A 22,519-nucleotide genomic window follows, 5' to 3' on the forward strand; every position below is an offset into this window, starting at 1 on the left:
GGGTGGGACATTGGATAAAACGAGCCTTTGCGCAGTGGCCTCCAGGGGGTCCACTGGCAGAAAGGTCCCGCCCACGGTGAGCCCCTTGCTCACAGCCAGGGACACCGCCCGCTCGGTCTTCAGGAAAAACACTGCCTTCCCGTACATTTTAGAGGCTGCAACAATGGCCGAAGGGCCGACAACCTCGGCCATTGCTTTCACGCATGCCTCTATGGTCATGTTCGGGTGGACGTAGCTCTTGACCCCATGCTTCGTTGTTAATAAAGCAAACGGTGACGGGGCAACAGGTGCAGCTGCAGCAGCCGCAGCAGCATATGAACGGGAAGGCCCCGCCACCGGCGAAGAGGGGCTTGCCATGGGGTCTAAGAGCCACGTCCACCCCCAAGAAACAAAACAAATTTACACAATTTTTTTTAAAAAAGCAAACTTTAAACAAGGTGGAGTGGGAGTAGAGGAGGATGGGGTAGGATGGTAAAGGAAATGGGGAGGATAGGTGACTGAGGCGACTGAGTGGAGGAAGGGAGAGAAAGGCTGAAAAGGATGTTTGTTCCAACTGCCGGTTGGAGCACCTTTATAACAATTAGTCCAAAACTGTTTGTTGTCTTCCAGTTGGGGGAGGCTTCTTCGCCCGGGACGGCTGGAGCCGCCCGGTACTCTCCTCTTCTGATTTTAACAAGACAGTCTTCACCCGGGCAACTCCAGCTGTCCCGAGCAGGCAGTTGGGGTGGGGAGGGAGCTCCCTGTGTGCAAACACCAATACAAACACAGGGGCCCTTACTGGATTTGGCTGCCCCACCCCTGAGTCTTCAGGCCTCTTCTCCCTCCCCCAAACAGTTTAAACTTCAGAGTCTTTCAGGTGCCCTGACACCCACCTTTCCAGAAAAATTGCAGCCTTCCTTGATGGTTTCCCTCCACTCTGTATTCACCTTTCTCCACTTTCTCCAATTACTCCATTCTCCACTCTGCAGTTGCTGCAGCACAGGTGCAGCTGCTCCCCCTGATTGCTGGCAGGAAGTGCTCCAAATTGACCAGCCAATCCCAGTGCTGTACCTGTCCTGGGAGTGTTTGATGGGGACAGTGTTGAGGGAGATTTACTCTGTATCTGACCCCCGTTTTTTTTTTTTTTTGTAGAGGGAGCTTTACTCTGTATCTAACCCCGTTTTTTTTTTTTTTTTTTTTTTTTTTTTTTTTTCTTTTTTGGGAGTGTTTGATGGGGGACAGTGTAGAGGGAGTTTTACTCTGTATCTAACCCCATTTTTTTTTTTTTTTTTTTTCTTTTTTTTTTTTTTTTACTCAGTATCTAACCCTGTGCTGTACCTGTCCTGGGAGTGTTTGATGAGGACAGTGTAGAGGGAGTTTTACTCTGTATCTAACCCCGTTTTTTTTTTTTTTTTTTTTCTTTTTTTTTCCTTTTTTACAAGGTGACCTTTATACCCCAGGCCCCTTTTATATTTTTCACATCGAGGGGGCCTTTATCCCTCAGGCCCCCTTTATGTACATATTTACAGTTTTAAAATAACTTTATTAAAACAGATAAATAAACAAAAAACTCAAATTAAAATGCCATTCTTGGCGTCGACGATGCACTCCAGTCCCTGCGGTGCCCACCGGTCGCGGAAGGCCTCAAGCGTACCGGCGGACATCGCATGCTCCTTTTCCAGGGACACCCGGGCGCGAACGTAACCGCGGAAGAGGGGCAGGCAATCGGGGAGGACGGAACCCCCGACGGCCCGCAACCTGGACCTGTGAATTGCCACCTTGGCCAGGCCCAGGAGCAGACCGACGAGGAGATCCTCCTCCCGGCCCAAGCCCCTCCGCACCGGGTGCCCAAAGATCAGGAGCGTGGGACTGAAGTGCAGCCAGAATTTGAGGAGCAGCCCCTTCAGATACTCAAATAGGGGCTGCAACCTCGCACACTCCGTATAAACGTGGAACACGGACTCGTCCAGGCCGTAGAAAGTACAGGTGTCCTGGGAGTCCGTGAACCTACTTAAAAGCCTATTGCACGGGACTGCTCTGTGCAGCACCCTCCACCCCAGGTCCCCGATGTAAAGGGGGAAGACTCCCGCGTAGAGAGACCTCCATCGGGGTTTCCCCTCGCCGCCAGATGGCAACGCGGACCGCCAGGGCGTGTCCGGCCGGCTGACGAGGGCGAGGAAGTGGAGAGTGTGCAGGAGCAGCCCGTACAGGAAACCCCTCCGCGCCGATTGGAATGGCACGGAGGGCATTTCCGAGAGGCGGCTCGGGTTGTGCGGGACCGGCTCCCGAGGAGGGTTTCGGGGCCTGGGTCCGATGAGCAGTTCCGGCCGAGCGGGGGTCAGCTCGGCCGGGATCGCTCCGCACTCCCGAGCCCCCTCGCCACCCGCAGTGAGGGGCGTCCCGGGGGTTCCGGCTACTCCTCCGCCCGCCGGACCGTCCCCGGAGTCGGCCGCCCGGACAGCCGAGGCACTCTCCTCCGCCGGCGGGGGAGCGCCCTGACTGGAGGCGACCATGTTCCAGACTCGGAAAAGATCCCGGTAAAAGACAGGCAACTCCCTCAGAGAGGCGCGGCTAGCGGACTCCACCGGGAGCTGCGTGTCGTCTTGAAGGCAGTGACACTGGCGGAAAAAATACGTCGCCAGCGCACACCATCTGGGAGGACGCTCGACGTACAGGTATCTCTGCAGGGTCCGAAGGCGGAGAGTCGCAGCCTGGGTGCGGACGCACACCAGCGACTGGCCGCCCTCCTCGATCGGGAGACTCAGGACCGCGGCAGAGACCCAGTGTTTCCTCTTGCCCCAGAAGAAATCGACGAGTTTCTTCTGGATCTTGGTGGCAAATACAGGGGGCGGGGCCAAAGTGACCAACCGGTACCACAGCATGGAGGCCACCAGTTGGTTTATGACCAACGCTCGGCCCCTGTAGGAAAGCACTCGGAGCAGTCCTGTCCAGCGCCCCAGCCGAGCGGTGACTTTCGCCTCCAACTCCTGCCAGTTTGCCGGCCAGGCTTCCTCAGCGGGGCTAAGGTGGACTCCCAGATAGAGGAGGTGCGTGGTGCTCCACGCAAAAGGTGTCATCTCCTCCGGCAGGGAGTCCACCCGCCACTGACCAACCAGGAGTCCGGAACATTTCTCCCAATTGATCCTCGCGGAGGACGCGGCAGAAAAGGTCTGCTGGCAGTCGCGCATCCTCCGCAAGTCAACGGGATCTGTGATTGCGAGGAGCACGTCGTCGGCGTAAGCCGAGAGGACGACCCGCATGGCCGGCTCGCGCAGAGCCAATCCCGTCAACCTCCTGCGAAGCAGGCACAGGAAGGGCTCCACGCAGATGGTATACAATTGGCCGGACATGGGGCACCCCTGACGCACTCCTCTCCCAAATCGAAGGGGCGCCGTCAAGGACCCGTTAACTTTGACTAGACACTCTGCGGCGGCGTATAAAAGTCGGACTCGGGCCGCATTTCGTGAAAACCACAGCCTCCGGAACCGACTGAGCGGTGTCTGTTGGATGTGCGGGGGGAGTGGGAGGAGGTGCTGTGGAACCACTCTGGGCCGCCGAGGTGGAGCTGGCGGCCGGGAGGTTGGGGCAGTTCTTCCGAACATGCCCCACCCCCTTGCAGACGTGGCACCGCGCCCCGTCCGAGGTCCAAAAGACGCGGTAGGCCGTCCCCTGGAACTCCACATTAAATTGGCCCTCCGTGTCCTCCTCCCGCGCCAGCTGCATAAATAACTGGCGGCGGAAGGAGTAGACATGTTGGAGGCTGTGCTCCCGAAGACCAAGCCGGACTGGGGTGATCCCCGACCTCACCTCCCCCAGATGGTGCAGGTGGGGGAGGAGGAGCTCACTGGGAATGAAGGGTGGGACGTTGGACAACATTATCCGATGCGCAGTGGCCCCCAGAGGGTCCACTGGCAGGAAGGTCCCCCCCACAGTGAGCCCTTTACTCAGGGCCAGGGACACCGCCCGCTCGGTCTTCAAAAAGAACACAGCCTTCCCATACATCTTTGAGGCCGCAACAATGGCCGAGGGGCCGACAACCACGGCCATTGCCTTAACGCAGGCCTCAATAGACATGTTGGGGTGGGGATAGCTCTTCACCCCATGGCTGCATGTCAATAATTTAAAGGGTGACGGGGCCACGTGGGCAGCCACAGAAGCTGCAGCTGCGTAGGTAGTAGAGGGCCCCGCCACCGGTGATGAAGGGCTTGCCATGGGTCCAAGAGCTAAACCCACCCCAAATTGTGGACTTGCACACTAAATAACAGATTCACAGAAAAATTTGAAAAGACAAACAAACAAACAACAGGTTAGTGGAGAGGCTGAGGTAAGAGAGGAGAGGCAAAGGCAGGCTGGAAGGGATGACTTGCTTTCTGGAGGTGGTGCTCACAGTACACTTAAAACAAACAGTCTTTGAAGTTGATCTTCCGGTCTTCTGGTTGGGGGAGTCGTCTTCACCTGGGTCAGCTGAAGCTGCCCAGGCACTATCTATCCCCTTCCGTCTGTTTAGCTGGGCAGCTTCAGCTGACCCAGGCTTGGCAATTGGGGTGGGGAGGGAGCTTCCCTGTGTGCTTTTGCAGCAGCACAGACTCCTGTTGAATTGGCAGCCCCACCCCTTGTTGTTCCAGCCACTTGTTCCTCCCCCAACAGTCCAAAGTAAATTACTGGTGTTCAGCACCCACCTCCAGACAAAGCCTTGTTTCCAACAAAAAAAGAATGTCACTTTCTTCTCTTTTAAAGGTGATTGTTGTTGGAGTTTTCCTCTGCTTGTTTGTGGAAGCTCTCCCTTGCTCAGTGCAGCTCCTCTCTCCACCTCTGCAACCTCCAACTGCCACCAGCACTCTCAGCTGCACCTCGTTGAGGCTCTCAACACTCAGGCTCCCAAATCAGAGAGCAGCCAATCCCAGTGCTGTATCTGTCCTGGGAGTGTTTGATGGGGACAGTGTTGAGGGAGCTTTACTCTGTATCTAACCCCCGTGCTGTACCTGTCCTGGGAGTGTTTGATGGGGACAGTGTTGAGGGAGATTTACTCTGTATCTAACCCCGTGACTGCATCTGCCTCTGTAACATCGCCCGGCTTCATCCCTGCCTCAGCTTATCTGCTGCTGAAACTCTCATCCGTACCTTTGTTAACTCCAAACACGACTCTTCCAAACCTCTCCTGCCTCGCCTCCCATCTCCCACCCTCCATAAACATCAGCTCACCTCACTCACACCCAGTCCCATTCACCCGTCACCCCCTGTTACTCACTGACCTACACTGGCTCCCGGTCCGGTAACACCTCCCATTTTCAAATTCACATCCTTGTTTTCAAATCCCCTCCTCACCCCCTCCCTATCTCTGTAACCTCCTCCAGCCCCTACAACCCTCCCTATCTCTGTAACCTCCTCCAGCCCCTACAACCCTCCCTATCTCTGTAACCTCCTCCAGCCCTTCCAACCCTCCCTATCTCTGTAACCTCCTCCAGCCCCTACAACCCTCCCTATCTCTGTAACCTCCTCCAGCCCCTACAACCCTCACTATCTCTGTAACCTCCTCCAGCCCCTACAACCCTCCCTATCTCTGTAACCTCCTCCAGCCCCTACAACCCTCCCTATCTCTCTAACCTCCTCCAGCCCCTACAACCCTCCCTATCTCTGTAACCTCCTCCAGCCCCTGCAACCCTCCCTATATCTGTAACCTCCTCCAGCGCCTACAAACCTCCCTATCTCTGTAACCTCCTCCAGCCCTTACAACCCTCCCTATCTCTGTAACCTCCTCGAGCCCCGACAATCCTCCCTATGTCTGTAACCTCCTCGAGCCCCGACAACCCTCCCTATCTCTGTAACCTCCTCCAGCCCCTGCAACCCTCCCTATATCTGTAACCTCCTCCAGCGCCTACAAACCTCCCTATCTCTGTAACCTCCTCCAGCGCCTACAAACCTCCCTATCTCTGTAACCTCCTCCAGCCCCTACAACCCTCCCTATCTCTGTCACCTCCTCCAGCCCCTACAACCCTCCGAGATCTCTGCCCTCCCTCCAATTCCGCCCTCTTGCCCATCCCCCGATTCCCATCGCTCCACCATTGGCGGCCGTGCCTTCAGCTGCCTGGGGCCCTAAGCTCTGGAATTCCCTCCCTAAACCTCTCCGCCTCTCTCTCTCCACCTTTAAGACGCTCCTTAAAAACCGACCTCTTTGTTGGAGCTTTTGGTTGCCGGTCCCTAATATCTCCTCATGTGGCTCGATGACACATTGTTTGAGACATGCAAAGCGCCCGGGGATGGTATTGGTGCTATAGAAATGCATGTTGGGTGTTGTGTGATTGTTGTGTCTGGTTGTATTTTTTTCAGGCCTTGCCCTTGCTCCAATGCGCCTCCTGTCTCTTGTGTCTCTGCATCGCAGTAACAGTTTTGGAATGCCAAGACCCTCGGTGTCCTGCCCTCCGCTTGGAGTGCGGCTCCCCAGTCCGCCAGGCCCCACTGACCAGCCCCGTCTCCAGAGCACGCAGACGAGCAGCTGTATTGCCCTATCGCCAACGTCCAGCCTCCACAGGTAGGAAGCCGAGGTACGGCTCCACTAGCGGGGGGAGGTGGGCACGAACCCCAGGAGGGCAATCGCGGGCGGGCGTGGGCCGAGGTAGGGCTCATCGCCCCCAGGGCGGGGTGGAAGGGGGGCAATGGGCTGGCAGGAATCTGGTATCTGATCTTCTTGGAAACTCCGTCCAGATGTGGATGTATTATCCAGATGGAGATCAGTGCTGCCACTCTTGGCCAAATAGCCGGCTCGTGATCGATATTCCATCAGTGTTCGGTTTCCACAAAATATTGTCATTTATTCGCTTACGTCATTCTGTGAAGCTATTGGATATTTTAAAAGACTCTTTCTCCATGAAACACGCAACTAGATGATGCATACTCTTTATTAGGTCAAGTCAATGATATCATAAAACACAAGTCCTCATGTGCAGTGTACATGCCAGTTATACTCAGCAATCAAGGATGTCGTCTTAATTAGACCACACTTGGAGCACTGTGCACAGTTCCAGTCTCCATATACCTTGGTTAGACCACACTCGGAGCACTGTGCACAGTTCCAGTCTCCATATACCTTGGTTAGACCACACTCGGAGCACTGTGCACAGTTCCAGTCTCCATATACCTTGGTTAGACCACACTCGGAGCACTGTGCACAGTTCCAGTCTCCATATACCTCGGTTAGACCACACTCGGAGCACTGTGTACAGTTCCAGTCTCCATATACCTCGGTAAGACCACACTCGGAGCACTGTGCACAGTTCCAGTCTCCATATACCTCTGTAAGACCACACTCGGAGCACTGTGTACAGTTCCAGTCTCCATATACCTCGGTTAGACCACACTTGGAGCACTGTGCACAGTTCCAGTCTCCATATCCCTTGGTTAGACCACACTCGGAGCACTGTGCACAGTTCCAGTCTCCATATACCTTGGTTAGACCACACTCGGAGCACTGTGCACAGTTCCAGTCTCCATATACCTTGGTTGGACCACACTCGGAGCACTGTGCACAGTTCCAGTCTCCATATACCTTGGTTAGACCACACTCGGAGCACTGTGCACAGTTCCAGTCTCCATATCCCTTGGTTAGACCACACTCGGAGCACTGTGCACAGTTCCAGTCTCCATATACCTTGGTTAGACCACACTCGGAGCACTGTGCACAGTTCCAGTCTCCATATACCTTGGTTGGACCACACTCGGAGCACTGTGCACAGTTCCAGTCTCCATATACCTTGGTTAGACCACACTTGGAGCACTGTGCACAGTTCCAGTCTCCATATACCTCGGTTAGACCATACTCGGAGCACTGTGTACAGTTCCAGTCTCCATATACCTTGGTTAGACCACACTCGGAGCACTGTGCACAGTTCCAGTCTCCATATACCTCGGTTAGACCATACTCGGAGCACTGTGTACAGTTCCAGTCTCCATATACCTTGGTTAGACCACACTTGGAGCACTGTGCACAGTTCCAGTCTCCATATACCTCGGTTAGACCACACTCGGAGCACTGTGTACAGTTCCAGTCTCCATATACCTTGGTTAGACCACACTCGGAGCACTGTGCACAGTTCCAGTCTCCATATACCTCGGTAAGACCACACTCGGAGCACTGTGTACAGTTCCAGTCTCCATATACCTCGGTTAGACCACACTCGGAGCACTGTGCACAGTTCCAGTCTCCATATACCTTGGTTAGACCACACTCGGAGCACTGTGTACAGTTCCAGTCTCCATATACCTTGGTTGGACCACACTCGGAGCACTGTGCACAGTTCCAGTCTCCATATACCTCGGTTAGACCACACTCGGAGCACTGTGCACAGTTCTGGTCTCCATATACCTTGGTTAAACCGCACTCGGAGCACTGTGCACAGTTCCAGTCTCCATATACCTTGGTTAGACCACACTCGGAGCACTGTGCACAGTTCCAGTCTCCATATCCCTTGGTTAGACCACACTCGGAGCACTGTGCACAGTTCCAGTCTCCATATACCTTGGTTAGACCACACTCGGAGCACTGTGCACAGTTCCAGTCTCCATATACCTTGGTTAGACCACACTCGGAGCACTGTGCACAGTTCCAGTCTCCATATCCCTTGGTTAGACCACACTCGGAGCACTGTGCACAGTTCCAGTCTCCATATACCTTGGTTAGATCACACTCGGAGCACTGTGCACAGTTCCAGTCTCCATATACCTTGGTTAGACCACACTCGGAGCACTGTGCACAGTTCCGGTCTCCATATACCTCGGTTAGACCACACTCGGAGCACTGTGCACAGTTCCAGTCTCCATATACCTTGGTTAGACCACACTCGGAGCACTGTGCACAGTTCCGGTCTCCATATACCTCGGTAAGACCACACTCGGAGCACTGTGCACAGTTCTGGTCTCCATATACCTCGGTAAGACCACACTCGGAGCACTGTGCACAGTTCTGGTCTCCATATACCTTGGTTAGATCACACTCGGAGCACTGTGCACAGTTCCAGTCTCCATATACCTTGGTTAGACCACACTCGGAGCACTGTGCACAGTTCCGGTCTCCATATACCTCGGTTAGACCACACTCGGAGCACTGTGCACAGTTCCAGTCTCCATATACCTTGGTTAGACCACACTCGGAGCACTGTGCACAGTTCCGGTCTCCATATACCTCGGTAAGACCACACTCGGAGCACTGTGCACAGTTCCGGTCTCCATATACCTCGGTAAGACCACACTCGGAGCACTGTGCACAGTTCCGGTCTCCATATACCTCGGTTAGACCACACTCGGAGCACTGTGCACAGTTCCAGTCTCCCTATACCTCGGTTAGACCACACTTGGAGCACTGTGCACAGTTCCAGTCTCCATATACCTTGGTTAGACCACACTCGGAGCACTGTGCACAGTTCCGGTCTCCATATACCTCGGTAAGACCACACTCGGAGCACTGTGCACAGTTCTGGTCTCCATAAACCTCGGTAAGACCACACTCGGAGCACTGTGCACAGTTCTGGTCTCCATAAACCTCGGTTAGACCACACTATGAGCACTGTGCACAGTTCCGGTCTCCATATACCTCGGTTAGACCACACTCGGAGCACTGTGCACAGTTCCAGTCTCCATATACCTTGCTTAGACCACACTCGGAGCACTGTGCACAGTTCCAGTCTCCATATACCTTGGTTAGACCACACTCGGAGCACTGTGCACAGTTCCAGTCTCCATATACCTTGGTTAGACCACACTCGGAGCACTGTGCACAGTTCCAGTCTCCATATCCCTTGGTTAGACCACACTCGGAGCACTGTGCACAGTTCCAGTCTCCATATACCTTGGTTAGATCACACTTGGAGCACTGTGCACAGTTCCAGTCTCCATATACCTTGGTTAGACCACACTCGGAGCACTGTGCACAGTTCTGGTCTCCATAAACCTCGGTAAGACCACACTCGGAGCACTGTGCACAGTTCCGGTCTCCATATACCTCGGTTAGACCACACTCGGAGCACTGTGCACAGTTCCAGTCTCCCTATACCTCGGTTAGACCACACTTGGAGCACTGTGCACAGTTCCAGTCTCCATATACCTTGGTTAGACCACACTCGGAGCACTGTGCACAGTTCCGGTCTCCATATACCTCGGTAAGACCACACTCGGAGCACTGTGCACAGTTCTGGTCTCCATAAACCTCGGTAAGACCACACTCGGAGCACTGTGCACAGTTCCGGTCTCCATATACCTTGGTTAGACCACACTTGGAGCACTGTGCACAGTTCCGGTCTCCATAGACCTTGGTTAGACCACACTGGGAGCACTGTGCACAGTTCCGGTCTCCATATACCTTGGTTGGACCACACTCGGAGCACTGTGCACAGTTCTGGTCTCCATATACCTTGGTTAGACCACACTTGGAGCACTGTGCACAGTTCCAGTCTCCATATACCTTGGTTAGACCACACTGGGAGCACTGTGCAGAGTTCTGGTCTCCAAATTATAACAAGGATATGGAGGCACTTCAGAAAGATTTTCTAGAATGATCCCAGAACTGAGAGGTTGTAACCATCAGGAAAGACTGACCAGGCTGGGGCTCTTTTCCCGAGAAAAGAGAAGGCTGAGGGGTGACCTGATTGAGGTCTTTAAAATGATGAAGGGGTTTTCGATCGGGTAGACGTAGAGAAGACGTTTTCACTTGTGGGGGGGGAGACCAGAACTCGGGGCCATCAATATAAGACAGTCACTAATAAATCCAGTGGGGAATTCCGGAGAAACCTCGTTCCCCAGAGAGTGGTGAGAATGTGGAACTCGCTCCCACAGGGAGTGGTTGAGGTGAATAGTATCGATGTATTTAAGGGGGAAGCTGGATAAACACATGAGGGAGAAAGGAATAGAAGGATATGGTGATAGGGTGAGATGGAGAGAGGAGGCTCGTGTGGGGCAGGAACACCAGCACGGTGTAGATGGGCTGAATGGCCTGTTTCTGTGCTGTGGGCTCGATGTAAATCCGAATACTGTTCCGTATTTTACAGTGACGGAGGTTCCCTGCAGACCCTGGCGGACATGGAGAAGAAGCTGAGGGACGCCGTGAAGGAACGGGAACGTCTGTTGCGGGCCAGGGTAAGTATCGGAATTTCGGTCCCCTCACACTGAAAGGGGACACTGGTTGTCACGGCCACGCCCCGGGAAATCCTGGCGGAAGCAGGGGGAGCAAGATCCGAGTGCCGGGATGACTCCACCAAAGGGTCCTGAGGTCAAAATTCGTCCCTCCACCAACATTACGAAAACTACTATCTGAGCCGGTTTCGCGTCGCTGTTTGCGGGGTCTTGCTGTGCTGTTGTTCAGGAAAAGCCCATCATTGGCTGTGAGGGGCGTTGGGACCTTCTGTGGTGGTGAAAGGCGCTATAGAAATGCAAACTCTTTTTTTGTTTTAGCAATGGTCCCGGGTCTAAAAGGGACAAATTACGAGGACGGTTTTCACACCCTCGAGTGTAGAAGATTAAGGGGGTGATCTAATCGAGCGGCTTAAGATGATTAAAGGATTCAATCGAGTCGATAGAGAGAAACTATTTCCTCTGGTCGGGGGGAGAGTCCAGAACAAGGGGGCAGAAGCTTAAAATCGGAGCCAGGCCGTTCAGGGGGTGATGTCAGGAAGCATTTCTTCAGACAAAGGGGAGTGGGAATCTGGAACTCACTCCACCCTAAAAGCTGTCGAGGCCGGAGATTGATTGATTTTTGTCGAGGAAGCGGATTAGGGTTACAGAACCAAGGTGGGGAGATGGAGTTAAGATACAGATCAGTCGTAATCTAATTGAATGGAGGAACAGTCTCGAGGGGTTGAATGGGCCTCCTCCTGTTCCTGTGTAACAGGATCGAGAGGGGCTGAATGGGCCTCCTCCTGTTCCTGTGTAACAGGCTCGAGGGGCGCTGAATGGGCCTCCTCCTGTTCCTGTGTAACAGGCTCGAGAGGGGGCTGAACGGGCCTCCTCCTGTTCCTGTGTAACAGGCTCGAGGGGGGTTGAATGGGCCTCCTCCTGTTCCTGTGTAACAGGCTCGAGGGGGGCTGAATGGGCCTCCTCCTGTTCCTGTGTAACAGGCTCGAGAGGGGCTGAATGGGCCTCCTCCTGTTCCTGTGTAACAGGCTCGAGGGGGGCTGAATGGGCCTCCTCCTGTTCCTGTGTAACAGGCTCGAGAGGGGCTGAATGGGCCTCCTCCTGTTCCTGTGTAACAGGTCGAGAGGGGCTGAATGGGCCTCCTCCTGTTCCTGTGTAACAGGCTCGAGAGGGGCTGAATGGGCCTCCTCCTGTTCCTGTGTAACAGGTCGAGAGGGGCTGAATGGGCCTCCTCCTGTTCCTGTGTAACAGGCTCGAGAGGGGCTGAATGGGCCTCCTCCTGTTCCTGTGTAACAGGCTCGAGAGGGGCTGAATGGGCCTCCTCCTGTTCCTGTGTAACAGGCTCGAGAGGGGCTGAATGGGCCTCCTCCTGTTCCTGTGTAACAGGTCGAGAGGGGCTGAATGGGCCTCCTCCTGTTCCTGTGTAACAGGCTCGAGGGGGGCTGAATGGGCCTCCTCCTGTTCCTGTGTAACAGGCTCGAGAGGGGCTGAATGGGCCTCCTCCTGTTCCTGTGTAACAGGTCGAGAGGGGCTGAATGGGCCTCCTCCTGTTCCTGTGTAACAGGCTCGAGGGGGGCTGAATGGGCCTCCTCCTGTTCCTGTGTAACAGGCTCGAGAGGGGCTGAATGGGCCTCCTCCTGTTCCTGTGTAACAGGCTCGAGAGGGGCTGAATGGGCCTCCTCCTGTTCCCGTGTAACAGGCTCGAGAGGGGCTGAATGGGCCTCCTCCTGTTCCTGTGTAACAGGCTCGAGAGGGGCTGAATGGGCCTCCTCCTGTTCCTGTGTAACAGGATCGAGAGGGGCTGAATGGGCCTCCTCCTGTTCCTGTGTAAGAGGCTCGAGGGGCGCTGAATGGGCCTCCTCCTGTTCCTGTGTAACAGGCTCGAGAGGGGGCTGAACGGGCCTCCTCCTGTTCCTGTGTAACAGGCTCGAGGGGGGTTGAATGGGCCTCCTCCTGTTCCTGTGTAACAGGCTCGAGGGGGGCTGAATGGGCCTCCTCCTGTTCCTGTGTAACAGGCTCGAGAGGGGCTGAATGGGCCTCCTCCTGTTCCTGTGTAACAGGCTCGAGAGGGGCTGAATGGGCCTCCTCCTGTTCCTGTGTAACAGGCTCGAGAGGGGCTGAATGGGCCTCCTCCTGTTCCTGTGTAACAGGCTCGAGAGGGGCTGAATGGGCCTCCTCCTGTTCCTGTGTAACAGGTCGAGAGGGGCTGAATGGGCCTCCTCCTGTTCCTGTGTAACAGGCTCGAGGGGGGCTGAATGGGCCTCCTCCTGTTCCTGTGTAACAGGCTCGAGAGGGGGCTGAATGGGCCTCCTCCTGTTCCTGTGTAACAGGCTCGAGAGGGGCTGAATGGGCCTCCTCCTGTTCCTGTGTAACAGGCTCGAGAGGGGCTGAATGGGCCTCCTCCTGTTCCTGTGTAACAGTCTCGAGAGGGGTTGAATGGGCCTCCTCCTGTTCCTGTGTAACAGGCTCGAGAGGGGCTGAATGGGCCTCCTCCTGTTCCTGAAAGCAGTCCCAAGCCACGAAGTGCGGGGGTTTGGTGGAGGTCCTACGTTTTACTCTCTAATCCCCCACAGCTGACCTCTAACCTCCCTCCTCTCTGGCACAGTCAGGCCGACCCTTAAAGAAGTACTTGTGTCAATCATCAAAACCAAACTTCGGGATGCGTTTCATTTTAATACCAACTCCAGAACCTCCTCCGGCCTTTGCCACCCTCCGTACATCCACCATTGGCGGCCGTGCCTTCAGCTGTCTGGGGCTCTGAGCTCTGGAATCCCCCCCCGCAAACCTCTCCCCCTCTCTCTCTCTCTCCTCCTTCAAGACGCTCCTTAAAAACCGACCTCTTTGATCGCCGGGCCCTAATACCTCGGGGTCAAATTTTGTCGAACATGTGCCCCTGTGATACGCTCTGGGACATTTTACTGGGTTGGAGGCGCTATATAAATGCAAGTTGTTGATGGTGGATCTGAGATTGGAACCAATGGAAGACGTTTGATGACTGTGTTCTGCCTGTCTGTAGGAGGCCCAGAGGAGAGTACAAGAGGAAGCCCAGAGAGGAGAGAAGGTGTTGAATGGGGAGTCAGTCATGTCCACGGAACAAGCCAAGCCTCCAGCCATCCCGGTTCAGTCTGAGGTATGTTACAGCCTTGGGGTATCTTTAGGTGGTAAAGGTTCAGTATCGCCACAGTACCTCCCAGAACTGTCTTCACTCCTTCTGCTATCATAGAATTCCGAGGAGAACAGGCTTTTAAAATTCTCATCCTTGTCTTCAAATCCTTCCTCGCTCCCCACTCCCTATCTCTGTAACCTCCTTCAGACCCTACACCTCTCCCTATCTCTGTAACCTCCTCCAGCCCCTACAACCCTCCCTATCTCTGTAACCTCCTCCAGCCCCTACAACCCTCCCTATCTCTGTATCCTCCTCCAGCCCCTACAACCCTCCCGATCTCTGTAACCTCCTCCAGCCCCTACAACCCTCCCTATCTCTGTATCCTCCTCCAGCCCCTACACCTCTCCCTATCTCTGTAACCTCCTCCAGCCCCGACAACCCTCCCTATCTCTGTAACCTCCTCCAGCCCCTACAACCCTCCCTATCTCTGTATCCTCCTCCAGCCCCTACAACCCTCCCTATCTCTGTAACCTCCTCCAGCCCCTACAACCCTCCCTATCTCTGTAACCTCCTCCAGCCCCTACAACCCTCCCTATCTCTGTATCCTCCTCCAGACCCTACACCTCTCCCTATCTCTGTAACCTCCTCCAGCCCCTACAACCCTCCCTATCTCTGTATCCTCCTCCAGACCCTACACCTCTCCCTATCTCTGTAACCTCCTCCAGCCCCTACAACCCTCCCTATCTCTGTATCCTCCTCCAGCCCCTACAACCCTCCCTATCTCTGTAACCTCCTCCAGCCCCGACAACCCTCCCTATCTCTGTAACCTCCTCCAGACCCTACATCTCCCTATCTCTGTAACCTCCTCCTGCCCCTACAACCCTCCCTATCTCTGTAACCTGCTCCAGCCCCTACAACCCTCCCTATCTCTGTAACTTCCTCCAGCCCCTACAACCCTCCCTATCTCTGTAACCTCCTCCAGCCCCTACAACCCTCCCTATCTCTGTAACTTCCTCCAGCCCCTACAACACACCCTATCTCTGTAACCTCCTCCAGACCCTACATCTCCCTATCTCTGTAACCTCCTCCTGCCCCTACAACCCTCCCTATCTCTGTAACCTGCTCCAGCCCCTACAACCCTCCCTATCTCTGTAACTTCCTCCAGCCCCTACAACCCTCCCTATCTCTGTAACCTCCTCCAGCCCCTACAACCCTCCCTATCTCTGTAACTTCCTCCAGCCCCTACAACACACCCTATCTCTGTAACCTCCTCCAGACCCTACACCTCTCCATATCTCTGTAACCTCCTCCAGCCCCTGAAACCCTCCCTATCTCTGTAAGCTCCTCCAGCCCCGACAACCCTCCGAGATCTCTGAGCTGCTCCAATTCCGCCCTCTTGCCCATCCCCCGATTCCCATCGCTCCACCATTGACGGCCGTGCCTTCAGCTGCCTGGGGCCCTAAGCTCTGGAATTCCCTCCCTAAACCTCTCCGCCTCTCTCTCTCTCTCCTCCTTTGAGACGCTCCTTAAAAAGCCAACTTCTTTGACCGAGGTTTTGGCCGCCGGTCCCTAATATGGCTCAGGGGCAGATTCCTGTCTGATTTACGCTATATAAATGAAATTTATTGTTGTTGCTTCAATTTCGTTTCTACGACATCATAAACCCACTACCCTTCGCTAATCTCGGTCTTGAGAAAACGCAGATGAAAACTGAACCGGACTGTGATTTAATCTGGAGCTGCTAAACTTCTGAAACAGTAATAACAAGCGAATCGGAACAGCGATGGGCATCGAGCGGGGGAGTGGGACTGACTGGATAGCTCCGCAAAGAGCTAGCATGGGATTCAGTGGGCTGAATGGCCTGCTTCTGTGCCGTAAATCACTCGATGGGTTCCGAACCAGAATGTTACCAGGCGGTTCGAACTATCAGGCAAGAATGAACAGGCTGGGGGTCTTTTCTCTCGAAAAATTAAAATTCTTTCATCTTTTCATGGGTAAAGTTTTATCAGGTCAGAGTGATTGATTGTAAAGAGACATTGTTTGAAACTATGAAGCTGGAAGAAGGATGTCGAGTACTCGGAGAGGGTGCGGAGGGAAATTTACTGGAACGTTCCCAGGGATGAGGGACTTCAGTTAATGTGGAGAGACTGGGAGAAGCTGGGATTGTTCTCCTTAGAGCAGAGAAGGTTAAGGGGGAGATTTAATCGAGGCGTTCAAAATCCAGAGGGGGTTTGGATGGAGTAAATGAGGAGAAACTGTTCCCAGTGGCAGGAGGGTCGGTAACCGGAGGGACACAGATTGAGGAGAATTTTTTTAACACAGTGAGTTGTTGTGATCTGGAACGCGCTGCCTGAAAGGGAGGTGGAAGCAGATTCAATAGTAACTTTCAAAAGGGGGAAAACTGGAAGGGGGGAGAAAACAAATTGCTGCATTATCTCCTCAAGTTCCACTTCCACCTGAACCTTGCGGGGGGCTTTCAGCTCATCCAGTGGCCATGGGCTTTGAGCCCCAGTTGTGTCAGCATGCTATTTGACTGTGATAGGCGGCGCGGCCACATTCTGTCCTCAGGCGCTCAGTAAGTTTGTCACAATGCCATGTCCGGTTCCTGACCGCTCTCTCTCTCTCTCTCTCTCTCTCTTTGAACCAAAAGGCCCTCCGCATTCACCGGGTGCCAGTCGTTCAGCCGACCTTTGACCTGCGCTCCCACATAGAAGCTTCCGGTCACGGCGTGGAGGCGTGCCAACACCTGACGCTGACGGGCAGGACCTGCCGGGGATTTCTGACCAAGATGGGCGGCCGCATTAAGACCTGGAAGAAGAGGTGGTTCGTTTTTGACGGCTCCAAGAGACGGCTGGCGTATTTCGCAGGTGCCAACCCACCACTCTTGCACCCCGTCCCCCACTTACCGGAGGCCCCCGGGTACCCGGCTGTCCCAACTATACCCGGGCATCGAACACAAGGGCTTCTCTATTCTAGAATGATCTTCCATCCTGATTTGGTTGGTGTCACTCGTTCCTACCTCTGGGTCGAAGATTCAAATCCCACTCCCTCAGTACTGACCTCCGACTGTGCGGCGCTCCCTTAGTACTGACCCTCCGACAGTGCAGCACTCCCTCAGTACTGACCCTCCGACTGTGCAGCGCTCCCTCAGTACTGACCCTCCAACAGTGCAGCACGCCCTCAGAACTGACCCTCTGACAGTGCGGCACTCCCTCAGTACTGACCCTCTGACAGTGCGGCACTCCCTCAGTACTGTCCCTCCGACAGTGCGGCGCTCCCTCAGTAATGACCCTCCAACAGTGCAGCACTCCCTCAGAACTGACCTCCGACAGTGCTGCACTCCCTCAGTACTGACCCTCTGACAGTGCGGCACTCCCTCAGAACTGACCTCCGACAGTGCTGCACTCCCTCAGTACTGACCCTCTGACAGTGCGGCGCTCCCTCAGTACTGAACCTCCGACAGTGCAGCACTCCCTCAGTACTGACCCTCCAACAGTGCAGCACTCACTCAGAACTGACCTCCGACAGTGCTGCACTCCCTCAGTACTGACCCTCTGACAGTGCAGCACTCCCTCAGTCCTGAACCTCCGACAGTGCAGCACTCCCTCAGTACTGACCCTCCAACAGTGCAGCACTCACTCAGTACTGACCCTCCGACAGTGCGGCACTCCCTCAGTACTGACCCTCCGACATGCAGTGCTCCCTCAGTACTGACCCTCCGACAGTGCAGCACTCCCTCAGTACTGACCCTCCGACAGTACAGCACTCCTTCAGTACTGACCCTCTGACAGTGCAGATCTCCCTCAGTACTGACCCTCTGACAGCGCAGCACTCTCTCAGTACTGACCCTCCGACATTGCAGCACTCCCTCATTACTGACCCTCCAACTGTGCAGCACTCCCTCAGTACTGACCCTCCGACAGTGCAGCACTCACTCAGTACTGACCCTCCGACAGTACAGCACTCCTTCAGTACTGACCCTCTGACAGTGCAGATCTCCCTCAGTACTGACCCTCTGACAGTGCAGCACTCTCTCAGTACTGACCCTCCGACATTGCAGCACTCCCTCATTACTGACCCTCCAACTGTGCAGCACTCCCTCAGTACTGACCCTCCGACATTGCAGCACACCCTCAGTACTGACCCTCTGACAGTGCAGCACTCCCTCTGTACTGACCCTCCAACTGTGCAGCACTCCCTCAGTACTGACCCTCTGACAGTGCAGCACTCCCTCTGTACTGACCCTCCAACTGTGCAGCACTCCCTCAGTACTGACCCTCTGACAGTGCAGCACTTGGTGCGTTGCTGCAGTACATCTTGTAGATGGTACACACTGCTGCCACTGTGCGTCGGTGGTGGAGGGAGTGAGTGTTTAAGGTGATGTTGCACTGGTTGACAATGACTCTGTTCCATTCCATCTCCAGACAAGGAGGAGTCCAAGCTTAAAGGAGTCATCTACTTCCAGGCAATTGAGGAGGTCTACTTTGACCATTTACGGAGTGCCCCGAAGGTAGGGTATTTGTGTTCTGTTCCCTAATCAGGAGGGTGTCCATGTCTGTTTGATCAAAGGGGTCAAGGCCCAGCGTAGCGGTCAGAAGAGAAGTCAGAAGTTGTCAACTTTGGGATATTATTGGGAGGACAGACATTCCAGGGAAAGAAATAATTTGGATTTGGCACAATGAGGATAAAGTGTTAAAAATCACCAGGGCTCCGGACAGAGTCGATCGGGAGAAACTGTTCCCGTTGGTGGAAGGATGGAGAGTCAGAGGACACCGATTTAAGGCGATTGGCAAAAGAAGCAATGGCGGTTTGAGGGGGTGGGGAGTGGGGTGAAACTTTTTTGGTCAGCGAGTGTTTGGGATGTGGAATGCGCTGCCTGAGAGTGTGGTGGAGGCACATTCAATGGTGGCTTTCAAAAGGGAATTGGATAATGATGTGAAGCGTAAAGTTGTGCGGGGGCTGGGGGTGGAAAAGGCGGGGGGCAGTGGGACTAGCTGAGTTGCTCTGACAGAGAGCCAGCACAGACAGGACGGGCCGAATGGCCTCCTCCTGTGCTCTGACCGTTCTGTGGTACTGTGAGTGGTGAAAGAATTTGATTTGTTTTGACTCTCTTCCCACAGAGTCCGAGCCCACCTCTGACCTTTTGTTTGAAGACCTATGACAGGCTCTTCTACATGGTCGCTCCGACCGATGTGGCCTTGCGGATCTGGATGGAAGTGATCCTCACTGCAGTGGAGGGCAACGTTCAGTTTTGAGGGGGCTGCTGTCACTGAGGGAAAAACCTGGGTATCTCCAGAGCTTGCTGAGGATCCAACCTACCTCACCCGACGATGTCCACTCGACACAACCTCCTCAGATCCTCGGATTGTATTCATTCCTGAAGATCGTTTTCCTTTGACTAAATTTGTGCATTTTAAGCTCAAGTTTGTCGTGCTGAACTTATCCGGACTTGACGAATGTTTTCTAAATCCATTTCTGGGCCCGTTCGGATGTTTCCAGAAGTTATTGAGCAATGCTGCTTTATAGAAGTGCTGAAGTTTATGCGAACTGGGTGCTGGTACGCTCAAGATGGTGGCTTTGGCGCCAATATTAGAGCTGGCACACTCAAGATGGCTGCTGCAATGCTATATGTGCTGATATTGGAGCTGGTACACTCAAGATGGTGGCTGCAGTGGCACTGGCACAGATTTAAACTGGTACACTCAAGATGGTGGCTGCAGTGGCACTGGCACAGATTTGAAACTGGTACACTCAAGATGGTGACTGCAGTGGCACTGGCACAGATTTGAAACTGGTACACTCAAGATGGTGGCTGCCATTGTTGCACAACTGCCTGGATTAATGCTGGTACATTCAAGATGGCAGCTACAAAGCACCCTTTGGCGTCGACCTCAAAAACCACTGCTCAGGAAGGAGACGGCAAAACTCAAAATGAAACCCCCAGGAGGGCAAAGAGGCAACTTTAACTCTCCATTAATGTCCCGGATCGTCTTTGAATCTCAAACATTCATGAGCTGCATTAGCTGTTTGATCCAACTAGCTGCCAGTATGGGATGATGTCTTGACAGCAATGCAATTATGGGTTCCTTCTAGTCTCTGCTTGAAAACATGGTGAGATTCGACAGAGGAAATCTGTCTGCAGTTTAATTGTGCTGTACCTGTCCTGGGAGTGTTTGATGGGGACAGTGTAGAGGGAGCTTTACTCTGTATCTAACCCCCGTACTGTACCTGCCCTGGGAGTGTTTGATGGGGACAGTGTAGAGGGAGCTTTACTCTGTATCTAACCCCCGTGCTGTACCTGTCCTGGGAGTGTTTGATGGGGACAGTGTCGAGGGAGCTTTACTCTGTATCTAACCCCCGTGCTGTACCTGCCCTGATACTTGACTGGCTGTTTTGCACAGTACATGTCTGGTCTCTCCTCCGCACCCAACTCACTCTGTCACACTGGAGGCTGGTGGTGGCTATTTCAATTTGAAGTGAAGTCCGTAACGAATGAAAGGGTCATTATAAGCACACGTGAAAATGGGTGTCCAAGGAGTGACTGCTGTATCCTTTTAATTTTAATGTAAATTCTGTGATCAGTGTTCATTTTTAATATATTTAAGACTGTAAAGACGAGGTAATGCTATCGGTGACCCACCCTCTTCGCCCAGTTTGCCAATGGTTTTTCTGGTCACTTGACTCCGTCTGTTTGGGATTGGTGCTTGGATCAATCCATCGCTCCCTTGTTTTCGACGTTCCTGGCCAGCGTGACAACTGGGGCAGTTGCAGTTTGCCTCAGTGTCTTTTTGGGGTGAATTGGTTGTGTGGAGGTGGGTGGGATGACCGGCTGGCAGTCATTGTCGAGTGTCTCCTGTTGGCATGTGCCCACGTGCGCCCGTGTGTGCGTTGGGTTTGCAGTTGGACGCACAAAAAAAAAAAGGACCGGCAATCGCCCGCCCAAGCAGGCGGTGAGCACCGATTGGCTGAGATACCATCGGGCTCCAAGCACCTTGTGAGCTGTGCCCCAACCACCACCCCCCCCCCCCCCCCCCGAACTCCAACCCCAGCGATACTCCTGGGAGACTGTGCGTCATTCGATCCCTTCCCCCAGCACCCTCTCCGCACCAGTGCTAAACCTTCAGTTTGCTCCACTAACTCTGAGCGTGTTCCAGGAGGCTTCACCGCGCGACCTCTCCCTCGCCATTGGTCACCTGACATGCCAATCCTCACGGGGCCCCGCCTTCCCCGCAGCCAATGGGAAAGCGGGCAGACTCTTGGCGAACCCAATTGGCCGAATTGCAAGGAGTTGCTGGGGATGTGGGGAAGAGGGGAGGTGAATTCCAGCACAAGGGTTCAGCAGGAAGCTAACTGGAATTCTGAAGCTTTCTCCCATTGAAATCTACTTTCCTGCAGAGGGTTTGAATGTAGTTGGATTATATTATTGTCCAGATGTACATAGGTCTTGTCCTCTTTCCGACTCTTACAAAATTCAGGTCATGGATTATGTTGGCATCTATGACATATTGGGAAAATCCTACTTGGGACACGAGCAGGGATAATGACCTAGGGGGGTCTATCCTGTTTTGAGTTTGGTTTTCCAGAGTTGAGGAAGTGCTCCAGAGATCCAACAGAGTGGAGGGAAATGCAATCAGGATGTATGTTGTCCAGAAGCCTGCTGGAGCGCTTTTAGAATCCTGGAAATTCAATAAATTTCCCTTTGATCAGTTCCAGAAGAAAGATGTGTCACTGAATTTTATGCAATGGGAATGAATGGGAAGGGGTTTGAACCATTGGGATTGTGTATAATGGGCGTGAATGGGAAGGGGTTTGATCCAATGGAATTGTGAACAATGGGAGTGAATGGGAAGGGGTTTGATCCAATGGAATTGTGCACAATGAGAGTGAATGGGAAGGGGCTTGATCCATTGGGATTGTGTACAATGGGAGTGAGTGGGAAGGGGTTTTGGTCTATTGGGATTGTGTATGATGGGAGTGAATGGGAAGGGGTTTGGGTCCATTGGGATTGTGTATAATGGGAAGGGGTTTGATACATTGGGATTGTGCAGAATGGGAGTGAATGGGAAGGGGTTTGATCCATTTGGAATGTGTATAATGGGAGTGAATGGGAAGGGGTTTGATCCATTGGGTTTGTGTACAATGGGAGTGAATGGGAAGGGGTTTGATCCATTGGGATTGTGTACAATGGGAGTGAATGGGAAGGGGTTTGATCCATTGGGTTTGTGTACAATGGGAGTGAATGGGAAGGGGTTTGATCCATTGGGATTGTGTTCAATGGGAGTGAATGGGAAGGGGTTTGATCCATTGGGATTGTGTACA

The 22,519-nt window shown here is 53.7% G+C and overlaps 1 protein-coding gene across 4 annotated transcripts in view; it reads left to right on the top strand.

Annotated features, from left to right (window-relative positions):
- LOC137352746 (pleckstrin homology-like domain family B member 3) overlaps window positions 1-21,930 on the top strand; it is a 61,369-nt gene extending 39,439 nt beyond the window's left edge. For 2 of the 4 annotated variants that reach the window (XM_068018507.1, XM_068018508.1), the window contains exons 10-15: window positions 6,307-6,508; window positions 11,013-11,100; window positions 14,111-14,224; window positions 16,851-17,067; window positions 18,625-18,710; window positions 19,321-21,930. In XM_068018507.1, the coding sequence (XP_067874608.1) occupies window positions 6,307-6,508; window positions 11,013-11,100; window positions 14,111-14,224; window positions 16,851-17,067; window positions 18,625-18,710; window positions 19,321-19,455 (842 nt within the window). In that variant the 3' untranslated portion in view covers window positions 19,456-21,930. The remainder of the gene's footprint in view (window positions 1-6,306; window positions 6,509-11,012; window positions 11,101-14,110; window positions 14,225-16,850; window positions 17,068-18,624; window positions 18,711-19,320) is intronic. The other 2 variants (XM_068018506.1, XM_068018509.1) reach the window with 1 other exon arrangement.
- Window positions 21,931-22,519: the final 589 nt, after the last annotated feature.

The sequence above is a fragment of the Heterodontus francisci genome, chromosome 39 (genome assembly GCF_036365525.1).
Source record: "Heterodontus francisci isolate sHetFra1 chromosome 39, sHetFra1.hap1, whole genome shotgun sequence".
Classification (NCBI taxonomy): Eukaryota; Metazoa; Chordata; class Chondrichthyes; order Heterodontiformes; family Heterodontidae; genus Heterodontus; species Heterodontus francisci.